The 13,346-nt window shown below is 41.3% G+C and overlaps 1 protein-coding gene and 1 long non-coding RNA gene across 26 annotated transcripts in view; one reads left to right on the forward strand and one right to left on the reverse strand.

The window, feature by feature from the left end:
* Window positions 1-13,346, forward strand: part of LOC310671418 (homeobox protein Hox-C5-like) — a 149,457-nt gene that overhangs the window by 104,306 nt on the left and 31,805 nt on the right. For 19 of the 25 annotated variants that reach the window (XM_083427433.1, XM_083427430.1, XM_083427431.1 and 16 more), the window contains one exon: window positions 11,511-11,889. In XM_083427433.1, coding sequence (XP_083283559.1) covers window positions 11,556-11,889 — 334 coding nt within the window. In that variant the 5' untranslated portion in view covers window positions 11,511-11,555. Of the gene's footprint in view, window positions 1-103; window positions 209-11,510; window positions 11,890-13,346 lie in introns of those variants that run through there. The other 6 variants (XM_083427442.1, XM_083427443.1, XM_083427444.1 and 3 more) reach the window with 2 other exon arrangements.
* On the reverse strand, window positions 1,224-13,313 carry LOC310671839. Its single transcript, XR_014508246.1, has 2 exons — window positions 12,795-13,313; window positions 1,224-4,209 (listed from the first exon to the last, which is right to left on the reverse strand). It is a non-coding gene; the product is annotated as an uncharacterized lncRNA (long non-coding RNA).

The following is a 13,346-nucleotide window of genomic DNA, read 5'->3' on the forward strand; positions in this document are numbered from 1 at the left end:
CTCAAAGCAGCATAATCTGCTACTATTAAGCCAATACCACCCCTACTCTGCAACAACGACCCCCCTTCCCCCTAAAAAAAAAGCCTCCCTCCCCGCCTAGCCCCCTAGATGCACAGTCCCCCCTCCCCCCCTCCTTGTTTAGGCTACGCGCAGAGATGTGAACTTTTGTAGCTCTGCTTTTCAGTCTTCGCCCGTGAAAGCGTTAAAGGTAAGGGGTCTGGAACTCGTATGCAGCAGCCGGCTTTTGTAGCGATGATTTATTGCTTCAATCTTGGTTCACCCAGAGTTCACATGGATTTGCTGCTTCTGAGAGCTAAAAGATGGTCTCACTTGACAAGTGTGACTATTCCAAATGCTTCCCCCCCCCCCTCTCTCTCTCTCTCTCTCTCTCATCTTCTTCTCTAGTGCAAAATCGTTTATAATTGAACCTTTTAAAAAAAAGAAATCAACACCCCGATTTGCTTTGGGATGAGCAGGAATCAGAGATCTGATTGATTATAGATACTATATATAAATATATATATATTTGTGTAGGTGCGCGTGGGGGTTGCGTAACAGGCACATATAACAATGTATAATATTTGCATTTAATATGTGCGTGTGTGTATCTGCAACAACACACGGAGCGCGCCCACACGAGGGTCTTCAGACAAAAGGAGAAGAGGGGCTTAGAAGCACAAAAAAACCCCAACCCCACCACTTTCATCACCCTCCTTTCCCCACCCGATCTTTCTTTGTTGCTAATCTGGATTGGGGCGGGGGTCTGCGAGGCGAATATGGAAGGAGCCGCTTCTAACTCGCATCGTGTTAAATCTCAGAGAAATTAGGATTTCTTTCTTCTTCTGGGGTGGGTGGGGGGAGACATTGCATTATTGGTTCTGCCCTCTCTTACCCTTCCACCCTAAATGCTGTTGAGACGACCCCCCCCTTAAAAAATCGTTAAATATACAAGCAATAGTGGTGGCGTGGTGTTTTTGGTTTTTTTTTTTAAGGGATACTGCGGAATCATCAAGCCTAGATTTGCATAACGTGACTTGCCTGCCAAGTACCCCCAAGCCTACAGCATTCTCTTGAAATGAATGGACCGAAATAGCTAAATAATAAATAGATAAACGAGGAGCCCATTGCCTACTGTATGGGACTGTGGGATGCCCATATTTGTCTACAAGATAAAGCATTATGGGACTGATAATATCATGCTAATTTCCCAGAGAGCGAAAGTTTTTGTTTTGTTTTGTTTCTGTTTTATCGCGTGGTTTATGCTGCAGAGAAACCAGGGGGTTACCCCCCTCAAAACCAAGGTTCAAAATAGCACGAATTACCCGCAGTACCCAAAAAGAAAAGAAAAAAGTCTCCTTTATAATAATCACATATTTTGGTTTTGGGGGGGGGGGTATAGAAGGAGGCAGTCTTAACACATTTGAAACCGTTTGCAAGCAAGTCCCGTTGAAACTTCTCTAGAGGAAAAATGGTTTAAGATGGACCTGAATTTCAGGCCCCCAACCTTCAGTGCGTCAATTCGGTGGCATTTCCTTAATTTCTCCCACAGCTAAATTAACCTGCGACTTTAGCGCTGGGCTCCTTCCGTACATTTGCTTGGAAACTAACGGTCCTGTGGATTCCAACGGGACTCGTGTCTAAGGCTTGATTGCAGCCTTGATTTCAACGGACCCTACTTCCAAGTGCAAATTCCTGTTGATATATGTTTCATACAGCCTGCTTCTCAGTAGTTGGGTCATCCAATCCATTTGATCCAATCCATTTGAACATCCAATCCATTTGAATGATGGGCAGCTGTCAGTCACCACCACCTTAAAACATGCATTTGTTTGGAAGTAAGGCCCTTTTTGCACAGTTATCAGTGGGACTTTTACTTCCAAGTTTAGCATCGGGGCAGTCATCTCAACAAAATTAACTCGGTTCCTAAACAGAACGGCCACAGCCCAGCTCAGAATTAAACGCGCTTAGCCTCATAGAAACCAGCGTTGATTTCTGGCAAACCAGCCTTCCAGCTTCAATACTTGGTTGGATTGTGCCCTATATATATCCCCCCCCCCCCGGTTGGCCATGAGATTTGTAGGGGTGGGGGTGGAAATGACTGAGTGGATAGATGCTTGTGGTGATTCGGTACCAAATACCGACAAGGGTATGCTAACACGTGCGTCCACACACACACACATACACAATCTCTTAGCAAAAGCTTCTTGCGTTCATGCGAATGCATAAGACCCCGAGTAGTTCTATCGAAGCCATGCAGACCGTCCCCCCCAAAAATGCTTATCAGTTTGCTGGCAAAGTTCTAGAACTGAAACTCATCAACAAATAGAACAGGAAAACAAAACCAAAGTAAAAGCCTGATATAAAACTGTGTTTCATTAAAACAAAATATCTTCTTTTTTTAAAAAATAGGTATTTCCCACCCATTCCCATTAAACTAAGTTTTGTTAGCGCGCTAAGTACTGAGATAGGGAAGTGAGATGAACTGGATTCTGTAACGAACTCCTCCGTGTAAAAAGGATTTTGAATGGGAGCTTGGATCGGTGAGTGAGGAGAGGAGCCGCGTAGGTGGGTATAATGCCCCATTTACAACGCCTTATTTTAAATCATCACCAGTCGACATACGAAAAAGAAAAGTTGTAGACCGTGCGCGTATAAGCAAGGAGAGACCTCCCCTGCCGAAATAGTTTCAAAAAGGCAAACTAAAATGAAGTCATTTAGTTTTTAAAAATTAGTCTGTCTCTATTAATTTGCAAAAAACAAAACAAAACAAAACAAAACAACAAACAAACAAACAAACAAAAGAACCCCTAATCAGCTTCCAGTAGCAGAAATGCAAATATTGCTCAAAACAGTGTTTTTCTGTAAGGGGGGTTGGAGGAAAAAAATGCTGCATACATTAGGATGTATGGATCTTCCCGATCATTTCACCGGTAGCTTGAAATTTCTTGCAGGGATAAGAGGATTAAAAATGTGTTCCCTTGAAATCGAAAGCATGGTGATTCTTTGAAGGCAGGGGCCACGGGGTAGCTGTTTCAGGGGGTCCGAAAAGGGGAGGTTTGGTGTCCTGGGCTACTTCTTCCCGCTATTTCAAATTAACATGTGGAACTCACTGCCACAAGATGGTGCGATGGCCATTAGCTCCGTTGGCTTTCAGAAAAGATTAGACAAGTTCATGGAGGGCAGGTATGGTAGCTAAAAGTTGCTGCCATGTCAGGAGGAAGTCTGTCTGTGGCTATCAGTAGGTGGGAACAAACAACTAGGGTTGACCACACCTGCCATCATGCCTTGCTTCTGAGTTTCCAGAGACATCTACCTAGGTATTGAATACAGACTGCTGGACAGATAGATTTGAGTGGACCATGTGACTCAGACCTTTAAGAAATAAATATAGCTAATGGCTTCAAATCCAGGCACTACTGACCTCAAGAATTACAAGTTCTGCTTCCCTGTCCTGAAACTTGAGAGACATGACATAGAAATAGCAGAATGATTAACTGCAGAGCCATTACATATATTTATCATTAACAGCCCCATCCACAATTAATTTTAGAGGAACAAAGTGAGGGTTGGGGAGGATGTTGGTTTTTAATCCAATTCTGATTTTTTTGAAAAAGAGTCAAAGAATTTAGTTTGAATCATGTTATTTTTAAATGCCCAGCACTTCTTATTAGATCCACTAAAGAGAGATATTAAATAGAATAAGGTGACTACTTTTGAGTCCCATACCCTTGAGTAACCTATGGCAAGGGCACCTCACCCACTCCGCATAAAGGATTTAGCAGAATCAGCATGCTACTGCTTGGAGGGTTGAATAAGATTTGATCCAGATTTTCTTGGCTGTTTTTTAACCAAGAAAAAACAAAACAAAACTGGACCCTCTCAAGCTAGTGACAAAAGTCCCACCTACTGTAGTAAAACAACAACAACAACCCTCCTTAGGTAACTTCCATAAAACATGGCAATGGAGCAAAAGGCAGAAAAGTTGTGATGAAAAGGGGGATTTTGTATTGGCTAATAAAGAGCACAGCACAGCAAGGACAGAGTTTAAAGCTGTGTCTGGCTATATGATGGACAGTCCTTAAGGCTACCACTGTTTTCCTGTTAGCATTATACTTTGAATTTAAGTTCTCTTGAAATCAGTGTGACTCTCAGGCAGGCCTGTCTCCTTCTTGCCCAACATTTTGGAATGGGAGGCTACGCCAGTGAGCCCTGTAAGTGAGTGAGGAACAGCAAAAACACCAATGCAACGAATTTTTAAATATCTCTTAATAATAGCCATTTACAGTATAACCCCATGCATGTCTACTTAGAAGTAAACCACATTCAGTTTAGCAGGCCATGCTCCTAAATAAGGTTGTGTAGGATTGCAGCCTTGATGTTATAAATGTTTTGAATAAAATAGTATTACACTTAAATAAAACTTTTCTTTTCTTTTTTTAATCGCCAAGTGCTTGACAAACTTTGAACTCACTGGCCAGAACTTTGCAACAGGGAAGCAGGTTTGCTTTATACTGGGCAGAAAAAAACCTACATAGTTTTCCTGTATGTTTCTATAGGTAAAACGTGTTTTTTTTTAAAGTGAATGATAACCATTTTAGTTGGGTTTTTGAAATATCTACTAAGGGGATTACAACTTTTATGTGCTCTCCCAGTCCTAAGTGCATAGCTAATGAATATATTGTGATGAGAATATTATTCACCCAGAACTGCTAGACTCTATCTATCATCTATCTATCTATATCTATCTATCTATCTATCTATCTATCTATCTATCTATCTATCTATCTATCTCTATCTACCTATCTATCTATCTATCATCTATCTATCTATCTATCTATCTATCTATCTATCTATCATCTATCTATCTATCTATCTATCTATCTATCTATCTATCTATCTATCATCTATCTATATCTATCTATCTATCTATCTATCTATCTATCTATCTATCTATCTATCTATCATCTATCTATCTATCTATCTATCTATCTATCTATCTATCTATCATCTATCTATATCTATCTATCTATCTATATCTATCTATCTATCTATCTATCTATCTATCTATCTATCTATCATCTATCTATCTATCTATCTATCATCTATCTATCTATCTATCATCTCTCCAAGGTCTTTTCAGTCAGAACTCACTGGAAGTCAGTTCTGGCACCTCTCAAGTGGGCGCCATTGCCATTATAAGAGAACAAGGGAGGCATTTATGGTGAGTCCCAGCACCTATTTTTCTAGAAAAATAGCAGTATCTATATCAATATCACACATGTAAACATAATGCAATTATTCTAGTGCAAGCCAGCAAAAGTCAAACTGTAATCAATGAGATTCAAGTTTGTCAGTCCTTATAACGGTAGCTTAGTCACAGCTACTTTTTGCACCCCTCATACGTAAGCAGTGTGCTATCATAAATCAGCTATCACACACAACTTTAATACAGCCCCTGTCCTCTAAGATGCAATATACATAGGTAGAGGCACATTAAGTTGACCTGTGGCATTTTAAAAGTTCAGATTCTTACACACTGCTTGTGATTATGATGGGCAAAACACAGTTTATGTAAACTCATTTATCCATCTGTGGTTTTAAAAATGCCCTTCATAGGCAGCCAGGTTGTGTGCAAGACTTGTGTGTATTCTGCTAGTTAACAAAAGCATAGAATTGAGTACAGAACGCAACCTGCTGGGAATCTCTGTTTTCATTTTAGAAAACAAACCATGTTTCTATCCCTCATGACTGAGGTGAATAGGACGGAAACTGAGTAAGCAACGCTGGGTGAAAGCTAGAGAGGCAGCTGATAGGATCATGGTCTGGGCTTTAATATTGCATGGTTCTGCGCCCTTCCCCTTTATTTAAATCAAATAAATTATGCAAAATAAATAAATATAAGGGAAGCAGTTTTCCTTGGAGCAAAATTGGGGTTACTTTGCTACAGATTCCCCACCCCCACCCCCAGTGCACAGCACACACTGCTCTGCCTATGAATTTGTCTGAGGACAGCGTATCGATGGCCCATTCATTTCCATCAGTGAGGTTACAGCTGTTCACATAGCTTACCAGCCAACTTAATATCATTAGCTCCCATTGCTCTTGCTAAATCCAATACACCTTTCTGAGCTCTTTTGTATGCCTGCCACCATTTCTACAGGCCAATGATTTTCCCAATAGACTCTGCTTGTCTCTTCCAGGAGAATATTGCTTCATTTTAAATAAAAACTCCCCACTGCGGAACTTATATAGACCTTTACTCTTCAGGTCACTGAGTTGGGGGGGGGGGAGAGATGTTAGGAAAAGCTGCTGGCTTATTTTCATCTATTTGCACTGGGTAACTTTAATATAAATAGATACCGTATTGATGGCAAGCCAAATATTTATTCCACAAATAATTCCAGTACTGTTTTTTTTTTTTTTTACATGAAACAAGCCATTACTTCTAACTTAGGCATCAATAGCAATTATGAACTACAGACCTCTCTGCAGTGCAATCACCGTTCTGCTGCCATGCAGCATTTCCTATGCTAGTGGGATTATACAGACACACCACCTGCCTTTGATTAGTCATTGCTTCCCCACAAATCCATGGTCCAATCCTCATTGGAAGCTAAACAGATTTTTGTCACTGATGGTACTATGACATGCCTCCCCAAACCACTTCACCTTTATATTTTTAGATGTGCACCAAAATGTTTTGAGCATATGTTTAGAAATGTGAGATGGACGCGGGTGGCGCTGTGGGTTAAACCACAGAGCCTACGGCTTGCCGATCGGAAGGTCGGCGGTTCGAATCCCCGTGACGGGGTGAGCTCCCGTTGCTTGGTCCCTGCTCCTGCCAACCTAGCAGTTCAAAAGCATGAAGTACAAGTAGATAAATAGGTACTGCTCCGGCGGGAAGGTAAACGGCATTTCCGTGCGCTGCTCTGGTTCACCAGAAGAGACTTAGTCATGCTGGCCACATGACCCGGAAGCTGTGCGCTGGCTCCCTCAGCCAGTAAAGAGAGTTGTTCACAACTGGACCTAATGGTCAGGGGTCCCTTTACCTTTATCTAAAAATGTGAATGTGACAAATACATGTGCAAATGTACCAGACAGACATCTTCTTCAGGGAACCATGATGGCCTACAGTTCTTTCATAAAATCATAGAATTGTAGAGTTGGAAGGGACCATGAGGGTAATCTAGTCCACCTCCCTGCAATGCAGAAATCTTTTGCCCAATGTAGGGCTTGAACCATTGACCCTGGGATGAAGAATTTCATGGTCTACTGAATGAGATATCCCTTTGTCACATGTACACTTATTGGTAAACATGGATGAGCCCCTGTGTAAGATGTGAAGCACCATATTTTTCTCTCTATAAGATGCACCAGACTGCAAGACACACCTAGTTTTTGGAGGAGGAAAACAAGAAAAAAAATATTCTGAATCTCAAAAGCCAGAACAGCAAGAGGGATCGCTGCGCAGTGAAAGCAGCAATCCCTCTTGCTGTTCTGGCTTCTGGGATAGCTGTGCACCCTGCATTCGCTCCATAAGAAGCACACACATTTCCCCTTACTTTTTAGGAGGGAAAAAGTGAGTCTTATACAGCAAAAAATACGGTAGCTATCAGTCTTTAGGGCATGGGTGGAGAATTTGTTGAGATGGTGTTGGACTCCAACTCCCATCATCCCTGTCCATGCAGACAGGGGTTCATGGAAGTTGGAGTCCAGCAACCTATGGCGGGCTAGAGGTTCCCCACCTGTGCTTTCGGGTGAATCCCTCATTCACTGAAATTAGATGTAGCACTTCTTCAGTAATGAAAGAGTAAAGGAATTGATTCCAGGGTTCCTGAGGACCATAATAACAGAAGCAATGAGCAGCACTCTTTCTGTCTGTGTAGGGTTATTTTAGATGGATCACCAAAGGGCTGGCAGAAGGTGTTGTGGACAATGTTGCGAGCTGTGACAAGATGCATTTCAATGGGATTCAGACCCAGGCTTACAAATCTCTGGGTAGGACTGGGGAATGTATGGTGAGCAGGGAAGGCATCTTCAAGTGGCATGAACTTCAAAGACAGGTTTTCCCAACACTCAAGTTTTGATATTTCAAAGCAGACCACAGAGCAGTACCATAGAGAGACTTGCTCTGGAAATTTTAAAGATACATCCCTTGATTATTTCAACTTTTCAATATTAAAAAAGAACAGTAGGCTCTAGCTCATGGGTCAGCAAACTTTTTCAGCAGGGGGCCGGTCCACTGTCCCTCAGACCTTGTGGGGGGCTGGACTATATTTTGAAAAAATATATGAACAAATTCCTATGCCCCACAAATAACCCAGAGATGCATCATGTAAAAATACCAGGCAGGCTCCACAAATAACCCAGAGATGCATTTTAAATAAAAGTAGACATTCTACTCATGTAAAAAAACGCTTATTTCCGGACCGTCTGTGGGCTGGATTTAGAAGGCAATTGGAACGGATTCGGCCCCTGGGCCTTAGTTTGCCTACCCATGCTCTAGCTCTTATACACAGATATAAGGGAAAGCATGCAAGCAAGACTATATCAAAATCAGTAAGAAGTTAACCTTTTCCTGACCTCCAGCAATCCGGGAAATGAATGCAACGAAACAAGGGTGGCGGGCAAACATTAGGGCAATTGGCACTACTACTTATCTTGTTTTAGTTTTTAAAAAATTTGCTCAGGTTATTTAATACAGTGACAATGCACATGGCTAACTTGAAGCAAGCCCTGTTGAATTCAGTAGCCCTTGCTCTCAGGTGAGTGTGTACCAGATTGCAGCCTGAGTAACTAAAATTTAAAAATAATGGCACTGCAATGTGATGCGCACTGACTCAGAAATATGTCCCACTGTATTTAATAGCACTTGCTTCTTTGTAAGTGTGTTTATAATTGAAACCCCGCACTACTGCTTCTGAGATTTTTTTGCTGCTTACCACCCACTTCCATTGCTCTTACAGCGGTGGATACTTATCCCCTGTTGTACAATTTCTGGATACAAAATTGCTGTAGGGCTACTGTGTACTCCCCCACCCCACCCCAACACAGCTAAGGCTTAGTATTGTATCTATCACCTCCTCTGTGCTTTGGAGAGATTATCTGCCCAAAGTGAAGGGAATATATTTGTCCTTATAGTCAGCATCAGCCGGCACTGTGTTCTTATTATGGTTCTTTGCCTTTAAACCACACTTGGACCAGACAGCTTTTTAAACAGAGGACCTATTTAAATAGAGTTGTCATCTGTACACGTGGCTACGAAGGTTGTGAGAGGAGATACTGTATTTTTTGCTCTATAAGACTCACTTTTTCCCTCCTAAAAAGTAAGGGGAAATGTGTGTGCGTCTTATGGAGCGAATGCAGGCTGCGCAGCTATCCCAGAAGCCAGAACAGCAAGAGAGACTGCTGCTTTCACTGCGCAATCCCTCTTGCTGTTCCGGCTTCTGAGATTCAGAATATATTTTTTCTTGTTTTCCTCCTCCAAAAACTAGGTGCGTCTTGTGGTCTGGTGCGTCTTATAGAGTGAAAGAAAACGGTATTTCTCCTTATACCCAGCAGAAGACTGCATCGATGTGTATATATGCACATACATGTACACTGGATTGGTGATGGATAAAGGTTATTATTAGTATAAGGGTTTGGGAGCTCATCTCCCAATTATACTCTCCCTCACCCAAATGCTGCTTATTAAATAATTATCATTTATGCACAAGCCAACAAACACCAAAGAGTCCTCCCTCCCCTCTCCCAGTTATACTTTTTGATCTCTTCATTGGCATCATTTTAGCATGCTTGCTTTTGACCATCATTAATAAAGGTGACAGAACAAGCTTGGGAATTGAAATTAATATTCAAAATTCCCCAGAACGTCAAATGTTGTTCATGGAATCTCAGCTCCGAATGTGGAATCTTCCTCATGGATTTAGTGGCCTCTCTTGATTTGTTTTGACTTTGACAGTAAACTGTAATATAATCTTATAATCTTATAACTTCCAACTATCAAATACTACCATATATAATAATAAATACTAAGACTTATTCTCTTAGCGTCTATTCTTATTGTAGACATAACGGCATTGCCTATACACAAGAGAGAGATAATGCCATGCTCAGAGGAAACTCAAAGGTTTTCAGATGTGGGGTCATATTTTTTTGGGGGGGGACTCCTAAGGAAAAGGAGCCCCCAAACAACCCATTCAGGAATGATCATGCTCAATGGCCACAGAATGTTGGGGAGGGCTCCAGAAGACTGGAGAGGGGAAAAGAATTTTATGGAGCATTCTGAGAGAATGCATGGTGTCTTGGCCAAGACACTGAACTGGAGCACTTCACACTGCAGTAATACCCTGCAGCAGCAGCAGCAGCAGCAACAACAACTTACTATTTATACCCCGCCCATCTGGCTGAGTTTCCCCAGCCACTCTGGGTGGCTCCCAATCAAGTGTTAAAAACAATACAGCATTAAATATTAAAAACTTCCCTAAACAGGGCTGCCTTCAGATGTCTTTTAAAAATAGGATAGCTGCTTATTTCCTTGACATCTGATGGGAGGGTGTTCCACAGGGCAGGTGCCACTACCGAGAAGGCCCTCTGTCTGGCTCCCTGTAACCTCACTTCTCGCAGTGAGGGAACTGCCAGAAGGCCCTCGGTGCTGGATCTCAGTGTCCGGGCTGAACGATGGTGGTGGAGACGCTCCTTCAGGTATGCAGTCTTGTTGTATGCCCCACTTGTTCAATAATTAAGTATCATTCTAACTACTATTTACGTATATTATGCTGTTTCTCAAACACAATATAAAACCAGACATAACTGTGTGTCAATTTTCAAATTCATTAATAAGGCAACCAAACAGAAACATATTAACATAAATATAAAATTATACATAAAAATATATCTTAGCCAATACAATAAATAAAACATACATAAAAAGCTGAAAGTTAGATCATAATGGAAGCCATATCACCTTGTCTAAGTTAAGGGGCCTTTAGCTGTATTAAACATCACAGACCTGTCCATATTGAACAACATATATTTGATCTTATCCATATGACTGACGGTAGTGACCGCTGGTAAAGATTTCTCTAAATATTTTTGCTTTGGTGTTTCACTTATCAAATACTGTCAAAGAACTAAAACTATGTATCAGCAGTCAAATGCTGACAAATATTAAAATCAACTCCGGCAAATACAGACATTAAATATCTGGTGTATACTTGACAATGTTTGCGGAGGATAATTTCCGAGAGCAAAATAGTTTCAACTCTAAACATGTTGAAACTCAAAAGACTGTCTTTGTTTAAAGTTCATGATTCTTGCTCTCTCTTTTTTTGGTGGGTTCCTTTTTCTGGACAGAGGCCAGAATGGTCGGTAAATGTTCTTGCTTTGAGATGTGGGCATGTTTACTTCGGATGTTTCTCTTTAGCTTTTGGAACACATGGGTGAGGAGGATCCTTCCTCAGTGGTAATAACTGGAGCTCTGTCTGGATTCCTTTCACATTCATTTCAAGGTATCTGTCTCCTTCCCTGCCCCTTCAGTCAGACAAGAACAGGAAATGCCAAAAGCTCTTCATGAAGATGACCAGGATTCCTCAGAAAGCAGTTTGGACCAAGATCCCATTAGAAGGGATTCCTTTAGTCAGCAACAATTTCCAGCTCCACTGGCACACCAGGAGCCAGAAACATCCACAAGGTCTCCAACAGGCCAAAAAGGCACTGAACAGGCATCTCTAGGGAACACCAATGTTCAGACCTCAAAATTGCAACAGCCTCCATTGGTTACCAATGGCACTAGCAAGGCACATGATAGCCATTTACCAAAACAAGTCTTCCCTTGGATGAAAGAAACAAGACACAGCAGCAAGCAGAAGAACAACCTTCCATCTTCAGGTACCTTGTTTTATCTGTCATCTCCCATGCTTGATTCCAATGTGCATCTACCCAATGGTAGCCAACATGGTGCCCTCACGAGGTTGATAGACACCCACCAGTCCCAGACAGCAATGGTCAGGGATGATAGGAGTTGTAGCCAAAGAGCAGCATCTGGAATGCACATCATTGGCTACCATGGATCTAGGCTATAGCTTTCCTTGTACTTTCAAATAAGTGTTCACATGCAGTACTTTAGCTTACACCATGCGGTACTTTAATTTATACCATGTCCTTCCTCCAAGGAACAAGCACACATTATGGAGGGTTCTCTGGTGGTCTCCCGTCCAGAGACTGCTTAAGGCCAGACACTCTTAACTTTACTGGTTGAACCACAGCATGTGTCTTCAGAACATTTTCTGGACAATAACTTACAAAGTACTTCTATACTTTTTATTTGCTTATGTTTATATCCCATCTTATATTGGGATAATAGGAGCAACTAGGCTTCCACTTGAGGAATTTGGTAAGAATTATATATATATTTTCTTTTAGAAGTTGCTCTAATATATTCTTTATAGGTCCTTTACCAACCCCAACCTCCCAGTATTATGAGAATAGCCATATGTCTTATTAAATAAACATTAGGTTTTCATGTAGATTAATCCATTAGTGTAGGAAGGATATAGACATATATAGAAAGACAAATAATTATTCAACTAGATGTAGAGACAAATAGATACACAAAGATAATAGCATAGCATAGAATAAAATGGATCAGAGCATTTCCATTCTTTGCAAATGGAAACATAAACCCTCCAAACTGACTTTCAAAGAATGCAGAATGTGACTGAGCTGAACCAAATATTCTCCAGTTTCCAATTTTTAGTGGAAACTAGCAGTTATGGGGGAACATAAATACTCACATTTTCCAATTAAGTTACCATTATTTTTCTTGAGTTTTTTTGGGGGGTGGGGTGGGGATGGTACCTTTACCACTCTGACCTCTTCCTTTTTTCCCCATCTTGTATGAATTACATCAGAGATCCAACTCAGTCACAGATTACACAATTAGCAGGATGATGCAACATTCAATACTATCCAGTCAATCAGATTGGGTTGTGTGATGTCATTCACTGAGGGTAAAATAAGCAAACATTTCTTGCCAGGTGCCTTGTGGAAGTGAGGGTGAGACCACCAAAAAGGGCAACACAACTAAACACACTTGCCAAAACCTGTGAGTTGTTTTGGTTCAGCTCTAACATCTCTCTGAGTTTGAGCAGCACATAAGATGCATGCTTGTACATTGGGGTAGAGAATCTGTGGCCTTCCAGATGTCACCAGACTCCAACTCCCATCAGCCTCAGCCAGCAAGGAGAATGATAGAGATGTTGGGACTTGTAGTCCAGCAACATCAGGAGGACCACAAGTTTCCTACCTCTGATGTACGCTATATTAGTAGTAGTAGTAGTAGTAGT

The sequence above is a fragment of the Podarcis tiliguerta genome, assembly GCF_965153285.1.
Source record: "Podarcis tiliguerta genome assembly, chromosome: 2".
NCBI classification, from domain to species: domain Eukaryota; kingdom Metazoa; phylum Chordata; class Lepidosauria; order Squamata; family Lacertidae; genus Podarcis; species Podarcis tiliguerta.